The following is a 17,416-nucleotide window of genomic DNA, read 5'->3' as shown; positions in this document are numbered from 1 at the left end:
TTCAGATGTACAACTGACTAGGTATCCCCCTTTCCTTTCCCTTCCTTTCTATGTGTTCTATGTGTTCTATGTGTTATATGTGTTCTGTGTTTTCTATGTGTTGTTCTATGTGTTCAATGTTTCTATGTTTTCTATGTGTTGTTCTACACTATATATACAAAAGTATGTGGACAGCCCTTCAAATTGGTCGATTCGACTATTTCAGCCACACCCGTTGCTGACAGGTGTATAAAATCGAGCACACCGCCATGCAATCTCCATAGACAAAAATTGGCAGTGGAATGGCCTTACTGAAGAGCTCAGTGACTTTCAACGTGGCACCGTCATAGGATGCCACCTTTTCAACAAGTCAGTTCGTAAAATTTCTGCTCTGCTAGAGCTGCCCCGGTCAACTGAAAGTGCTGTTATTGTGAAGTGGAAACATCTAGGAGCAATAACGGCTCAGCCGTGAAATGGTAGGCCACACAAGCTCACAGAAAGGGGCCGCCGAGTGCTGAAGCGCGTAGCGCGTGAAAATCATCTGTCCTCAGTTGCAACACTCACTACCGAGTTCCAAACTGCCTCTTGAAGCAAAGTCAGCACAATAACTGTTTGTCAGGAGCTTCATGAAATTGGTTTCCATGGCCGAGCAGCTGCACACAAGCCTAAGATCACCATGCCCAATGCCAAGCATCAGCTGGAGTGGTGTAAAGCTCGCCACCATTGGACTCTGGAGCAGTGGAAATTTGTTCTCTGGAGTGATGAATCACGCTTCACCATCTGGCAGTCCGATGGATGAATCTGGGTTTGGTGGATGCCAGGAGAACGAACGCTACCTGCCCCAATGCATAGTGCCAACTGTAAAGTTTGGTGGAGGAGGAATAATGGTCTGGGGCTGTTTTTCTTGGTTCGGGCTAGGCCCCTTAGTTCCAGTGAAGGGAAATCTTAACGCTACAGCATACATTCCCATACATTCTAGACGGTTCTGTGCTTCCAACTTTGTGGTAACAGTTTGGGAAGGCCATTTCCTGTTTTAGCATGACAATGTCCCCATGCACAAAGCGAGGTCCATACAGAAATGGTTTGTCAAGATCAGTGTGGAAGAACTTGACTGGCCTGCACAGAGCCCTGATCTCAACCCCATCAAACACCTTTGGGATGAATTGGAACGCACACTGCGAGCCAGGCCTAATCGCCCAACATCAGTGCCCGACCTCACTAATGCTCTTGTGGCTGAATGGAAGCAAGTCTGTGTAGGCTCCGTGCGCTCCGTGTAGCTCAGTTGGTAGAGCATGGCGCTTGCAACGCCAGGGTTGTGGGTTCGATTCCCACCGGGGGCCAGTATGAAAAAATACATTAAAATGTATGTCCTCACTAACGGTAAGTTGCTCTGGATAAGAGCGTCTGCTAAATTACATATGAAGTCCCCGCAGCAACGTTCCAACATCTAGTGGAAAGCCTTCCCAGAAGAGTGGAGGCTGTTATAGCAGCAAAGGGGGGACCAACTCCATAATATTGGCCATGATTTTGGAATGAGATGTTCGACGGTGTTCACATATTTTTGGTCATGTAGTGTCTGTGTTCTACGTGTTGTTCTATGTGTTGTTCTATGTGTTCTACGTGTTGTTCTATGTGTTCTGTGTTCCACCGCCCCCCGGACAGCCATCTGGAATCATAACAAGCAGCTGTCCTGCAGTCTAAACCCTGCTGCCGGGGAGGATTGAGACCTTTGTCCTAATCTGGGGCAGGAATAACTGCACATTTACCATCAATGAATGGGAGGCGGAAGGAGGCCTAATCTAATGTGATCTGTGTGATGGTGCACTTGATGGTACCAAGCTGTCAACGCAGCTCGCAACGCCATCGTTTGTAATTAAACACTTTGTATAATGTGGGATACTGTGATACACTACACCGCAAGTTGGAGCTGTTGCATATGCAGATGCGGTTAAATGGCACCATTGCACTTTACAATGGAGTGCAATTGAGCAAAATGTTCAGTTTTATCTTTTCAAAACTGGTTGAATGGCTATTTGTACCCTGTAGGCACCTGCAACTTACCACAGGTGAGGTAAATTACACATAAACAAGAATCACCTGCCTCGAACTGCATTAATTAGAATTTTGTATAATTTAGTCCAGGCAATTTTCTGCCTTTCAAGTGGAAAATCGAAATTTCAGTTCAGATGTATTTATTTTTGGTTCCTGTAAATCAAACAAATACACATGTGAACACCAAAAGTTTTCAATTTCAACTTATTTTAGAAGAAATAGTGAATCATGCAAGGGTGCCAATAAACGTAATTGTGTCTGTATAGACTACCATAGTCTCAATAGACTACCATACTTACACGTCTATCTATCCTCCTTCTGTGGCAAGTCTGTACTAAATTATTGATGCTAGCTTTTTATTGTCGTCCCCCTCCCCCAGAAGCTTCTCTCTGTGGCTGGAACTGTAATTCAGTGAGGCAGCCCCCCACTGGAATGGACTCCCAAGTGCTTCAATCACTTCGATTTGACTACTGTACTGGACCTAAAAAAGTAGGGCAGAGACAAGGAGAAGTAGAGGCTGACTGAGGGACTGAATGAGAAGTGCTCTTACGTGGGAGGGAGAGAGAGAGTGTGTGTGTGAGAGTTTGTGTGTGAGTGCGTGTGTGATTGAGTGTGAGTGTGTGTGTGAGTTTGTGTGTGAGTGTGTTTGTGTGTGTTTGTGTGTGTGTGTGTGTGTGTGTGTGTGTGTGTGTGTGTGTGTGTGTGTGTGTGTGTATGTGTGTGTGTGTGTGTGATACGTAAATGGCAGGAGTGTGGCCAGAGGCTGCTTCTGTTCAAAGCCATATCCACAGAAAATGACGTACCTCCCCTAAATCTGAGTGTTCCCTCTTCTACACATGTCCTTGGCTTAGGGCAGTGTGTGTGTGTGTGTGTGTATTTGTGTTCCCTACTACACAAGAGTCTGACCCAAATTCAATACCCTCAGTTTAGGTTAAAAGATTGCAGTTGAGTTGATTTTATTGCACACGTGCTTGCATATTCATATTGACATTTCAGTTGGTGTCAAGATGTCACATTTCCACAAATTCCTTTGTAGCCGCGGAAATTAAATGAAAGCTTTAAAAATGCCTTATATCAGATATTCCCACTTCATCTATGTCTATGTCTAACCTTGGTGCTGGACCTCTGACAGACAGGTCTGGGTAATCTTCTCAGGACCCCAGTACTAATTGAGGAACGAGGATTACCTCATCCTCTTAAGGCTGGTTAATTAAGCTGTTGCTGCACTGGTGACAGCTATAGACGAGTCAGTGACAGAACGCTGTGGTCAACTGACTCCAGATCAGATGTACTCATCATGCTCTGATTAAACAGGACAAGCACAGCACACCTCACAGCTTACATGGAGAAACAGAAGAACACCCTCCACAGATACACTAATATAACCAAGTGCACCTAAAACTGAGAAACAGAAGCAAGCACACTTCATATCGAGAATTGAGAAACAGAACCAAGTACACTTCATAGTGAGAATTGAGAAACATAACCAAGCACACTTCATATCGAGAATCAGAACCAAGCACACTTCATATCGAGAATTGAGAAACAGAACCAAGCACACTTCATATCGAGAAACAGAACCAAGCACACTTCATATCGAGAAACAGAACCAAGCACACTTCATATTGAGAATCAGAACCAAGCACACTTCATATCGAGAATCAGAACCAAGCACACTTCATATCGAGAAACAGAACCAAGCACACTTCATATCGAGAAACAGAACCAAGCACACTTCATATTGAGAATTGAGGAACAGAACCAAGCACACTTCATATCGAGAAACAGAACCAAGCACACTTCATATCGAGAAACAGAACCAAGCACACTTCATATTGAGAATTGAGGAACAGAACCAAGCACACTTCATATCGAGAAACAGAACCAAGCACACTTCATATTGAGAATTGAGGAACAGAACCAAGCACACTTCATATCGAATATAAGCAAGCAGCACCAAATACTGAAGCGTACACCAGTGGAGGCTCCTCAGAGTAGGAAGAGGGGACCATTCTGGCTATAAGGTGAATGCACCTATTTGTAAGTCGCTCTGGATAAGAGCGTCTGCTAAATGACGTAAATGTAAATGTAAATGTAATTCTCCAAAGTGAATTTCATACAAATAAAATTGTGAAAAATTAAAATAGTTTTCCTTTCTAGATAAAATTATCTAAAACTACTGTGGTGAGTAGTTGACTCAAAGAGACAATAGTTGAACAGTTTTTTTTATTATTATTATAATTTTATTTTTATTTTTTTAAGACGGAGAAGCAAGAGAGAGAGAGAGAGAGAGAGAGAGAGAGAGAGAGAGAGAGAGATGTTGTTGTATTTCTTTTACTTTCACTTTCACTTTCACTTAGCTAGCTAATGCAGATAGCTAGTTTAGCCTACTCAAACAGAGAGGGATGCTATATTAACTAGCTGGCTATGGCTATTTAACACCGGAACTCTTCCAAGTCAAGGTAAGCTTTTGGTTTTATTAATTTATTGCCACCAGGGCCCGCCGGTATAACTGCTAAACTACTTGTTGACTATACTGCATGATTGGAGCGGGTTTACTAACGCGTTAGTTTTAGTAGCTATGTTGACTATGACGTTAGCTAATATGGTGACAACGATGTAGGCTGTGTGTAGCTGTTAGCGGTTATGATATGAAGGTTTGGCTTGGAAATGTTTTTTCGCCTGGTCACAGACAGCTGATGTGTTGTGCACTGAAGTCCACAAGTGAAGGGAAAATGTGAGCGGAGGAGATCGCATAGATGCGAGAAGGAATTATACAATGAGTAAAATTATCATGCTGTTTGTAAGTGGCTGCTGTGAAAGTGAACTGTGTTTGCGTGTGATCAGGGGTGTATTCATTCCGCCAATTCTGTTGAAAAACACTTCTTAAACGGAAGCAAACAGAACGAAACGGGGATAAACATATCTAAATTTGTCCAATAGAAACTCTAATTTGCAACTGTTGGACTAATGATTACACCCTAGATCAGGCAAGAGTGTGCAAGGCTGTATTGAATGTGTCACTGTCTGTCACCTTGATTACTAAAATTCTTCTCTCGACCTGAGCACCTATATTGTAAACTTTCCTTCATAGGCTAGGTTGTAGCATGGGCGGCAGGTAGCTTAATGGTTAAGAGCATTGTGCCAGGAACCGAAAGGTCGCTGGTTCTAATCCCCGAGCCGACTAGGTGAAAAAATCTGTCGATGTGCCCTTGAGCAAGGCACTTAACCCTAATTGCTCCTGTAAGGCGCTCTGGATAAGAGCGTCTGCTAAATGACTAAAATGTAAAATGTAGCAACCTCGTTGGTATAGGGAAAATTTGAGTGTCATGTAGCAGCTTAAACCAATGTTACATTGAGCTGGGTGAATGGAATATGAATGACAGTCATCCAATATGCTATAATAGAAATAAAGCCACGCTCATACAACCAAACAATACCGCAAGTGCCCCCTAACTCTACCTACGGACCAATACAGAATGTTATGTAACACGAGTGTAGGTTTAGACATATACAGGTATAGGATCTTAATTTGATCACAATGTTGTTGCAGGAAACAACATACATGTATAGGAGGTTTAAAAAGTATTCTAAAGTTTGTAATTTCTACTTATAGATGTCAAACTTGATTTGCCCAAACAAAAATCTATCAACCCCTAAAAAATGTCCATTAATTATAATCCACACAATAATTCACATTTCCTGTTGCTGCAAGATTACTTTCCTGCTGTGAGAAACTGGTCAAATTAAGATCCTGCAACTGTATAGACTGTGCGTGCGTACGTGAATACAGACTATGAGAATGGGAGAGGAATGGTGAGCGGAGGAGAGCAATGAGGGACCTTTGTGGACCGATGACGAAATAAGGACCTTAAGGCTCCTGTTAACTGGCAGCAGAGGCATGCATGATGGAGCTACATACTCTCTTTCTAATCAGTAAATAAATTTTTTTTATTTTTTTCATTTAGTCATTTAGCAGACGCTCTTATCCAGAGGGACTTACAGGAGCAATTAGGGTTAAGTGCCTTGCTCAAGGGCACATCGACAGATTTTTCACCTAGTCGGCTCAGGGATTAGAACCAGCGACCTTTCGGTTACTGGCACAATGCTCTTAACCACTAAGCTACCTGCCGCCCTTTCTCTCTCTCTCTTTATTTCTCTCGCTCTCTCTCTCTCTGTCTGTCTATCTCTCTCTCACCTCTCTCTCTCTCACCTCTCTCTCTCACCTCTCTCTCTCTCACCTCTCTTTCTCACCTCTCTCTCCTCTCTCTCACCTCTCTCACCTCTCTCTCGCTCTCCTCTATCTCTCACCTCTCTCTCTCACCTCTCTCTCCTCTCTCTCACCTCTCTCTCACCTCTCTCTCTCACCTCTCTCTCACCTCTCTCTCACCTCTCTCTCTCTCCTCTCTCTCTCCTATCTCTCACCTCTCTCTCTCTCCTCTCTCACCTCTCTCTCCTATCTCTCTCCTCTCTCTCTCACCTCTCTCACCTCTCTCTCGCTCTCCACTATCTCTTACCTCTCTCTCTCACCTCTCTCTCCTCTCTCTCACCTCTCTCTCACCTCTCTCTCTCACCTCTCTCTCACCTCTCTCTCCTCTCTCTCCTCTCTCTCACCTCTCTCTCTCTCCTCTATCTCACCTCTCTCTCTCTCCCCTCTCTCACCTCTCTCTTCTATCTCTCACCTCTCTCTCCTCTCTCAATTCAATTCAATTCAATTCAATTCAATTCAATTCAATTCAATTCAATTCAATTTAAATTCAATTCAATTCAATTCAATTCAATTCAATTTAAGGGCTTTATTGGCATGGGAAACGTATGTTAACGTTGCCAAAGCAAGTGAAGTAGATAGTAAACAAAAGTGAAATAAACAATAAATATTAACAGTAAACATTACACTCAGAAGTTTCAAAAGAATAAAGACATTTCAAATGTCATATTATGTATATATACAGTGTTGTAACAATGTGCAAATAGTTAAAGTACTAATGGGAAAATAAATAAACATAAATATGGGTTGTATTTACAATGGTGTTTGTTCTTCACTGGTTGCCCTTTTCTTGTGGCAACAGGTCACAAATCTTGCAGCTGTGATGGCACACTGTGGTTTTTCACCCAGTAGATAAGGGAGTCTATCAAAATTGGGTTTTGTTTTCGAATTCTTTGTGGATCGCTGTAATCTGAGGGAAATATGTGTCTCTAATATGGTCATACATTTGGCAGGAGGTTAGGAAGTGCAGCTCAGTTTCCACCTCATTTTGTGGGCAGTGTGCACATAGCCTGTCTTCTCTTGAGAGCCAGGTCTGCCTACGGCGGCCTTTCTCAATAGCAAGGCTATGCTCACTGAGTTTGTACATAGTCAAAGCTTTCCTTAAGGTTGGGTCAGTCACAGTGGTCAGGTATTCTGCCACTGTGTACTCTCTGTTTAGGGCCAAATAGCATTCTAGTTTGCTCTGTTTTTTTGTTTGTTCTTTCCAATGTGTCAAGTAATTCTCTTTTTGTTTTCTCATGATTTGGTTGGGTCTAATTGTGTTGTTGTTGTTGTTGTTGTTGTCCTGGGGCTCTGTGGGGTCTGTTTGTGTTTGTGAACAGAGCCCCAGGACCAGCTTACTTAGGGGACTCTTCTCCAAGTACATCTCTCTGTAGGTGATGGCTTTGTTATGGAAGGTTTGGGAATCGCTTCCTTTTAAGTGGTTATAGAATTTAACGGCTCTTTTCTGAATGTTGATAATTAGCGGATATTGGCCTAATTCTGCTCTGCATGCATTATTTGGTGTTTTACGTTGTACACGGAGGATGTTTTTGCAGAATTCTGCATGCAGAGTCTCAATTTGGTGTTTGTCCCATTTTGTGAATTCTTGGTTGGTGAGCGGACCCCAGGCCTCACAACCATAAAGGGCAATGGGTTCTATAACTGATTCAAGTATTTTTAGTCAGATCCTAATTGGGATGTTGAGTTTTATGTTCCTTTTGATGGCATAGAAGGCCCTTCTTGCCTTCTCTCTCAGATCATTCACAGCTTTGTGGAAGTTACCTGTGGCGCTGATGTTTAGGCTGAGGTATGTATCGTTTTTTGTGTGCTCTGGGGCAACGGTGTCTAGATGGAATTTGTATTTGTGGTCCTGGCAACTGGACCTTTTTTGGAACACCATTATTTTTGTCTTACTGAGATTTACTGTCAGGGCCCAGGTCTGACAGAATCTGTGCAGAAGATCTAGGTGCTGCTGTAGGCCCTCCTTGGTTGGTGACAGAAGCACCAGATCATCAGCAAACAGAAGACATTTGACTTCAGATTCTAGTAGGGTGAGGCCGGGTGCTGCAGACTGTTCTAGTGCCCTCGCCAATTTGTTGATATATATGTTCAAATCAAATCAAATCAAATCAAATTTTATTGGTCACATGCGCCGAATACAACAGGTGCAGACATTACAGTGAAATGCTTACTTACAGCCCTTAACCAACAGTGCATTTATTTTAAACAAAAAAGTAAGAATAAAACAACAACAAAAAAGTGTTGAGAAAAAAAGAGCAGAAGTAAAAATAAAGTGACAGTAGGGAGGCTATATATACAATAGAATAAAGTGACAGTAGGGAGGCTATATATACAGGGGGGTACCGTTGCATAGTCAATGTGCGGGGGCACCGGCTAGTTGTGGTAGTTGAGGTAATATGTACATGTGGGTAGAGTTAAAGTGACTATGCATAAATACTTAACAGAGTAGCAGCAGCGTAAAAAGGATGGGGTGGGGGGGCAGTGCAAATAGTCCGGGTAGCCATGATTAGCTGTTCAGGAGTCTTATGGCTTGGGGGTAGAAGCTGTTGAGAAGTCTTTTGGACCTAGACTTGGCACTCCGGTACCGCTTGCCGTGCGGTAGCAGAGAGAACAGTCTATGACTAGGGTGACTGGAGTCTTTGACAATTTTGAGGGCCTTCCTCTGACACCGCCTGGTATAGAGGTCCTGGATGGAAGGGAGCTTTGCCCCAGTGATGTACTGGGCCGTACGCACTACCCTCTGTAGTGCCTTGCGGTCAGAGGCCAAGCAGTTGCCATACCAGGCGGTGATGCAACCAGTCAGGATGCTCTCGATGGTGCAGCTGTAGAATTTTTTGAGGATCTGAGGACCCATGCCAAATCTTTTTAGTCTCCTGAGGGGGAATAGGCTTTGTCGTGCCCTCTTCACGACTGTCTTGGTGTGTTTGGACCATGATAGTTCGTTGGTGATGTGGACACCAAGGAACTTGAAGCTCTCAACCTGTTCCACTACAGCCCCGTCGATGAGAATGGGGGCGTGCTCAGTCCTCTTTTTTTTCCTGTAGTCCACAATCATCTCCTTTGTCTTGGTCACGTTGAGGGAGAGGTTGTTGTCCTGGCACCACACGGCCAGATCTCTGACCTCCTCCCTATAGGCTGTCTCATCGTTGTCGGTGATCAGGCCTACCACTGTTGTGTCGTCGGCAAACTTAATGATGGTGTTGGAGTCGTGCCTGGCCATGCAGTCATGGGTGAACAGAGAGTACAGGAGGGGACTGAGCACGCACCCCTGAGGGGCCCCCGTGTTGAGGATCAGTGTGGCAGATGTGTTGTTACCTACCCTTACCACCTGGGGGCGGCCCGTCAGGAAGTCCAGGATCCAGTTGCAGAGGGAGGTGTTTAGTCCCAGGATCCTTAGCTTAGTGATGAGCTTTGAGGGCACTATGGTGTTGAATGCTGAGCTGTAGTCAATGAATAGCATTCTCACGTAGGTGTTCCTCTTGTCCAGGTGGGAAAGGGCAGTGTGGAGTGCGATAGAGATTGCATCATCTGTGGATCTGTTGGGGCGGTATGCAAATTGGAGTGGGTCTAGGGTTTCTGGGATTATGCTGTTGATGTGAGCCATGACCAGTCTTTCAAAGCACTTCATGGCTACAGACGTCAGTGCTACGGGTCGGTAGTCATTTAGGCAGGTTATCTTAGAGTTCTTGGTCACGGGGACTATGGTGGTCTGCTTGAAACATGTTGGTATTACAGACTCAGTCAGGGACATGTTGAAAATGTCAGTGAAGACACTTGCCAGTTGGTCAGCACATGCTCGGAGTACACGTCCTGGTAATCCGTCTGGCCCTGCGGCCTTGTGAATGTTGACCTGCTTAAAAGTCTTACTCACATCGGCTACGGAGAGCGTGATCACATAGTCGTCCGGAACAGCTGGTGCTCTCATGCATGCTTCAGTGTTGCTTGCCTCGAAGCGAGCATAGAAGTGGTTTAGCTCGTCTGGTAGGCTTGTGTCACTGGGCAGCTCGCGGCTGTGCTTCCCTTTGTAGTCTGTAATAGTTTTCAAGCCCTGCCACATCCGACGAGCGTCAGAGCCAGTGTAGTATGATTCAATCTTAGACCTGTATTGACTCTTTGCCTGTTTGATGGTTCGTCGGAGGTCATAGCGGGATTTCTTATAAGCGTCCGGGTTAGAGTCCCGTTCCTTGAAAGCGGCAGCTCTACCCTTTAGCTCAGTGCGGATGTTTCCTGTAATCCATGGCTTCTGGTTGGGGTATGTACGTACGGTCACTGTGGGGACGACATCATCGATGCACTTATTGATGAAGCCAGTGACTGATGTGGTGTACTCCTCAATGCTGTATGAAGAATCCCGGAACATGTTCCAGTCTGTGCTAGCAAAACAGTCCTGTAGCTTAGCATCTGCGTCATCTGACCACTTTTTTATTAGCCGAATCACTGGTGCTTCCTGCTTCAGTTTTTGCTTATAAGCAGGAATCAGGAGGATAGAGTTATGGTCAGATTTGCCAAATGGAGGGCGAGGGAGAGCTTTGTATGCGTCTCTGTGTGTGGAGTAAAGGTGGTCTAGAGTTTTTTCCCCTCTGGTTGCACATTTAACATGCTGGTAGAAATGAGGTAGAACGGATTTAAGTTTCCCTGCATTAAAGTCCCCTGCTACTAGGAGCGCTGCATCTGGATGAGCGTTTTCCTGTTGATTAATGGCCTTGTACAACTCATTCAGTGCAATCTTAATGCCAGCATTGGTTTGTGGTGGTAAATAGACAGCTATGAAAAATATAGATGAAAACTCTCTTGGCAAATAGTGTGGTCTACAGCTTATCATAAGATACTCTACCTCAGGCGAGCAAAACCTTGAGACTTCCTTAGTATTTGATTTTGTGCACCAGCTGTTGTTTACAAATATACAGAGACCGCCACCCCTCGTCTTACCCGAGTCTGCCGTTCTGTCCTGCCGATGTAGCGTATAGCCTGCTAGCTGAATGTTGTCATTGTTGTCGTTCAGCCACGACTCCGTGAAACATAAGATATTACAGTTGAAGAGGGTGTGGCTTAAACTGCATCCCTGTCTCACCCCACGGCCCTGTGGAAATAAATGTGTATGTACATGGATTTTATAATGTCGTATGTTTTTCCCCCAACCCCACTTTCCATCAATTTGTATAGCAGACCCTCATGCCAAATTGAGTCAAAAGCTTTTGTTTGTCAATTAGGGTGTGCAGGGTGAATACCTGGTCTGTCGTACGGTAATTTGTTAAAAAGCCAATTTGACATTTGCTCAGTACATTGTTTTCACTGAGGAAATGAACTGGTCTGCTGTTAATTATAATGCAGAGGATTTTCCCAAGGTTGCTGTTGACGCATATCCCACGGTAGTTAATGGGGTTAAATTTGTCTCCACTTTTGTGGATTGGGGTGATCAGTCCTTGGTTCCAAATATTGGGGAAGATGCCAGAGCTAAGGATGATGTTAAATAGTTTAAGTATAGCTAATTGAAATTTGTGGTCTGTATATTTTATCATTTCATTGAGGATACCATCAACACCACAGGCCTTTTTGGGTTGGAGGGTTTGTATTTTGTCCTGTAGTTAATTCAATGTAATTGGAGAATCCAGTGGGTTGTGGTAGTGTTTAATAGTTCATTCTAAGATTTGCATTTGATCATGTATATTTGTTTTGCTGTTTGTTCTCTGTTATAGGGCCAAAAAGATTGGAGAAGTGGTTTACCCATACATCTCCGTTTTGGATAGATAGCTCTTCGTGTTGTTGTTTGTTTAGTGTTTTCCAATTTTCCCTATGGATTCTTCAATTACATTGAGCTGATTTCTGACATGCTGTTCCTTCTTTTTCCGTAGTGTATTTCTGTATTGTTTTAGTGATTCAACATAGTGAAGGCGTAGGCTCAGGTTTTCTGGGTCTCTATGTTTTTGGTTGGATAGGTTTCTCAATTTCTTTCTTAGGTTTTTGCATTCTTTATCAAACCATTTATCACTGTTGTTACTTTTCTTTGGTTTTCTGTTAGAGATTTTTAGATTTGATAGGGAAGCTGAGAGGTCAAATATACTGTTTAGGTTTTCTACTGCCAAGTTTACACCTTCACTATTACAGTGGGACGTTTTGTCCAGGAAGTTGTCTAGAATGGATTGAATTTGTTGTTGCCTAATTGTTTTTTGGTAGGTTTCAACACTACTTTCCTTCCATCTATAGCATTTCTTAATATTATTCAGTTCCTTTGGCTTTGATGCCTCATGATTGAGGCATCTCTCTCTCTCCTCTCTCTCTCACCTCTCTCCTCTCTATCTCCTTTCTCTCTCACCTCTCTCTCTCTCCTCTCTCTCTCCTCTCTCTCTCACCTCTCTCTCTCTCTCCTCTCTCTCCTCTCTCTCCTCTCTCTCTCCTCTCTCTCTCTCTCACCTCTTTCTCTCTCCTCTCTCTCTCACCTCTCATCTCTCTCATCTCTCTCTCTCTCACCTCTCTCTCTCCTCTCTCTCACCTCTCTCTCTCCTCTCTCTCTCACCTCTCTCTCACCTCTCTCTCTCCTCTCTCTCTCCTCTCTCACCTCTCTCTCACCTCTCTCTCACCTCTCTCTCTCCTCTCTCTCTCCTCTCTCTCTCCTCTCTCTCACCTCTCTCTCTCTCCTCTCTCACCTCTCTCTCCTCTCTCTCTCCTCTCTCTCTCTCACCTCTTTCTCTCTCCTCTCTCTCTCACCTCTCATCTCTCTCATCTCTCTCTCTCTCACCTCTCTCTCTCCTCTCTCTCACCTCTCTCTCTCCTCTCTCTCTCACATCTCTCTCACCTCTCTCTCTCCTCTCTCTCTCCTCTCTCACCTCTCTCTCACCTCTCTCTCACCTCTCTCTCTCCTCTCTCTCTCTACTCTCTCTCTATCCCTCTCTATCCCTCTCTTTCTCTTTGTCTCTTTCTCCACCTCAAATCGACACAGAGACCAAAAGCCACGAGAACTCAGCCTTGAAAAACTATGACTTTAACTATGTCTTTATCCTATGTGATTGTCTGCATGTGAAAGATGAGTCTGTAAGACTTTTACAGCTGAGTGGGTGTTCAGTAGAAAGTTAACTTTGACTTGAGGCTCTGTTCAATCTGTATCGCTGAAGCATTACAGATTGCGCAAAATAAATGTAAAGGTAATTGAGGATTATATGCAGCGTTTACTATGAATGCAGTCTATGCTAATGCAGGAACATTGCCTTTAAATTTCAATCACGTTATAATGCTGAACTTTAGAGATACAGTTTGAAAAAAAAAAAAAAAACTCTGTACATTACTTGCATTTACTTTGGGCTAAGCACCGAACTCTTTAACAGTCCGAGGGGTAAGAGGTTGAACTATAGAATTAACTTTTTAACAGTCCGAGGGGTAAGAGGTTGAACTATAGAATGAACTCTTTAACAGTCCGAGGGGTAAGAGGTTGAACTATAGAATTAACTCTTTAACAGTCCGAGGGGTAAGAGGTTGAACTATATCATTAATTATTTAACAGTCCGAGGGGTAAGAGGTTAAAGTATAAAATGATGCTGTTCCAAATCAGATGGAAGAGATTATCTTGTCCTTACTAATCTGTACACATATTGTCATAGTCAGTATTATGTAAAATAAGAGTGAAAATGACCAACAATCTCTCTCCTACATATCCACATCAACACCATGTACTATAGCTCCCCTCTCTCTCTCTCTCTCTCTCTCTCTCTCTCTCTCTCTCTCTCTCTCTCTCTCTCTCTCTCTCTCTCTCTCTCTCTCTCTCTCTCTCTCTCTCTCTCTCTCTCTCTCTCTCTCTCTCTCTCTCTCTCTCTCTCTCTCTCTCTCTCTCTCTATTTACCAGGGCTCTCCATAGCTGGTGGGTGGCACAAGGAGGGCACCTACTGAGACAGCCCGATGCCAGTGCCAGTCTAGGGTTGCAGCAGACATGCAGCCCCTCGACCTGCCTAGGAGTACCCACCTGGAGAGCCTGGGTGAGTGACAGACAGCAGTGTTTAGTGACACATCACCCGAGCCATGGCCTGCTCTTCCAGCTTCCATCACTAAGACGCAGGTAGTACAGGAGCATCATGGCAAAAACTGGAAGACTGGCCAACAGCTTTTACCCCCAGACCATCAGGATGCTGAATAGCCACCACTAGGCAGCAACCTGCTCCCCCTGTCCCCCTCCTGCACCTCACCCCAACTGACATTACCCTGCCCCCACCCCAATTAACATTTACCATTGTTACAGTGTTAATATGTATATATTTTATTTAAACGTATTTATATTCTTCATTATTACTTTTATTGATTTATTTCACTTTGACCTGCATTGTTGGAGCTCGGAGCTTACAATTTATTTTTACTGTACCCTGTAATTACACCTGCAACCCTGTACATGTGACTATTACATTTCTAATCTAATCTACTCCATAACTTCCTGTATGTACAGTATATTTCATTTAGATTGCTCAGACTTTTGGCTAAATGTTGCATTGGTCATGTCATAATAATGCATTATCAAAGTCCTCTCTCTAAATCCCTCTTCTTCTCTCTCCCCAGTCTATGCAGCCCTGCCCTGTCTGCTACTAGCACTGCTGGGTCTGCTAGAGGCAGCTAGCAGTTGTCCCACTGTGTGCATCTGCAACAGCAACGGCACAGACTGTACAGGCCTGGCTCTGCTCTCCCTAACCACCGTCCTGCCCCTGCTGCCCCAGGACACCCGCACCCTCCGCCTGCCCCACAACAACCTATCCTCCCTGGGCGACGGGGACCTAGCCAACCTCAGCACTCTGGAGCTCCTGGACCTCTCCTATAACCACCTCTCCAGCCTGCAACCAGGGTCTTTCTCTGGCCTCAGCGGCCTCCAGTGGCTCAACCTCTCTGGGAACTACCTGGGTGACCGCCCCCTACTTACCCCTACAGACCCCAGTAACCAGACAGAGGTTACCCAGTGTAACGGTAGTCGCTGGGGGTTGAGCCGAGAGCTGTTCCAGGGTCTGTGGATATTGAAAGGGCTGGACTTGTCCCTGAACGGCCTGGTAGTTTTGCCCAAGGGCCTGCTGGACGGGCTCCAGGGCCTAGCCTGGCTGTCTCTGACTGGGAACAAGCTGCGGAGCCTAGACAGAGCCACCTTCCAGCCCCTGGGCAGCCTGCTGAGCCTCCAACTGGCAGGCAACCCTTGGGAGTGTGACTGCAACCTGAGGGACTTCAAGCACTGGATGGAGTGGCTGCTGTACAGACGTGAGTGTTATGTTGTGTATTGCTTCAAGGCTACAGTGTTTCATGTACAGTCAAGTCAGTCCGGCCTTCGTTCCATGCCATGCACTAGTCTGATACTGTGTCATGTCTGTTATTGAACTGTAAATGAGCTTTATTACCTATTGATCCTGTTAGTGATCCACTAGATCCCTATGTGTGTTTCAGACGGGCGGGTGGATGCTGTGAAATGCAACCTACCCAAGGAGCTGAGGGGGCGGGACATCCGCAGCATCCCCATAGAGATGTTCAACTACTGCCTGCAGTTGGAGAACCAGGACAGGGTCCCTGGCTACGACGGGCCCCGAGGTGGGAGCCCACCCTGCGTCGGTCGGATCAACGTGCCCATGAACGGGCCCCAGGCCAACCAAGAGGACTGCGTGCGCCAGCGCTACCGGCCCATGAGCGTGCGCAGGGCCTGGGGCACTCAGATGGTGGCGGCGTGTGTGTGTGGCGTGGTGTGTGTGATGATGGTGGTGGCGGCCACCTACGGCTGTATCTATGCCTCTCTCATGGCCAAGTACCAGAGGGAGCTGAAGAACAGGTGGCAGCCGCTGATGGCCGGCGAGGGAGGGGGGGATACAGACGTGGAGGACGGAGCCTTTCCTTCCTCCCCAACATCGCCAGGTGAGCCAGAACCAAAGGAGTCTAGTCCCATAGTCCACGCATACAGAATTACAGGCTTTTGACCTTTGTTTCTCTGACTGGCTGAAATTCCTGTTGGAAGGATTCAGGGGGGCTGTATACCCTAACTGCATATCTTACTACTCAGTGCTTCACGGCATTCAAGAGGAGGGAATGTATGGAGCTGAGAAAGCATATCTCCGCTGCACTTTGCTGGTGTTGGAGGCATACCGACATGATCGTACAGATGATCGTAGAGAGGAAAATGGAAAACTGGACAAACTGGAACGCTGCATTGCTTCAAGACGTGTAAATGCTCTGTGATTTGTTCTTTAGTCAGCTCTCCAACTGTGTGGTGGAGGTTCTGGCACTTCTGCACCTTGGTTCAAAGACTTTCCTAGAAATTGTCTTTGAAATCCATTATATTGTACGCCTATTCCTTGATCCGACCTTTGTCAAAGTTCTTTGTGTTTTAAGCAAACAATACCAATAGATCATAGATCAAGTCAACATTGAATATCCCTGTCTAATGTAATGTAACTGCTCCTAATGTTTTGCTATAAAAGTCCAGGTTAACAATCCAAGTAGTGGTTGTCGCTCAAATAGTTATAGTAGACATGAATGTACAAGAATATAATAGACATGAATGTTCTGTGTAATCAGTGTTAGACAGATGCAGTCTTGTGTATTAGACCTGTGCTCATGTGCAGTGGCTCAATCCTCTCTCTACTAAATGAATATTCCAATTCATATCAATGTTCATATCTGTGCAGAGTAAGCCTGCTTTTAATGCTCCAAAGCCATACAATATAACAGCACACTACTGACCTCTAGAGGATATTATGATAACAGCAGCTAAAGAGAGTCAGTACCATGGCTAGCAGCCATATTCATTACGAACTGAATCTAGTTGGCAACTATTTCCATTTAACCATTTTGAACTGTCAAAGAGATCAGCACTGACCTAAAAATAGGTACATATATCAGTATCTCATTAGTCCTTTAACAGTTATTTCTGTCTCTATGTTAAGCACATTACAAATTTGCTCTTCAGTTTTGCTCAAGAAGACAAAGTGAGAAACGTGATACTCTGTTAATCACGCTGACGACAATAAAGCATTTATTTATCTAACCTTGCCCATCACAATTTATTCCAGCTGATGTAAGCATCACCTACATTTTTGTGACAGGATATTAAAAAAGCCCATGAAGATAAAGCTCATGATGATGTGAAAACCATCACATACACTTAATAGAAAC

The 17,416-nt window shown here is 44.6% G+C and overlaps 2 protein-coding genes across 3 annotated transcripts in view; one reads left to right on the top strand and one right to left on the bottom strand.

Moving 5' to 3' along the window:
* LOC311149033 (leucine-rich repeat and transmembrane domain-containing protein 2-like) overlaps window positions 1-17,207 on the top strand; it is a 20,015-nt gene extending 2,808 nt beyond the window's left edge. For both annotated transcript variants that reach the window (XM_084186130.1, XM_084186131.1), the window contains exons 2-4: window positions 14,136-14,265; window positions 14,837-15,517; window positions 15,701-17,207. In XM_084186130.1, coding sequence (XP_084042256.1) covers window positions 14,220-14,265; window positions 14,837-15,517; window positions 15,701-16,221 — 1,248 coding nt within the window. In that variant the 5' untranslated portion in view covers window positions 14,136-14,219 and the 3' untranslated portion in view covers window positions 16,222-17,207. The remainder of the gene's footprint in view (window positions 1-14,135; window positions 14,266-14,836; window positions 15,518-15,700) is intronic.
* LOC311148767 (voltage-dependent calcium channel subunit alpha-2/delta-4-like) overlaps window positions 1-17,416 on the bottom strand; it is a gene marked incomplete at both ends in the record, with an annotated part of 96,880 nt that overhangs the window by 45,649 nt on the left and 33,815 nt on the right. The window lies entirely within an intron of this gene.

Source organism: Coregonus lavaretus (assembly GCF_964263955.1).
Source record: "Coregonus lavaretus genome assembly, chromosome: 21".
Classification (NCBI taxonomy): domain Eukaryota; kingdom Metazoa; phylum Chordata; class Actinopteri; order Salmoniformes; family Salmonidae; genus Coregonus; species Coregonus lavaretus.
Note: the sequence above shows the minus strand (reverse complement) of the source record. Positions and strands in the feature narration are given on the sequence as shown.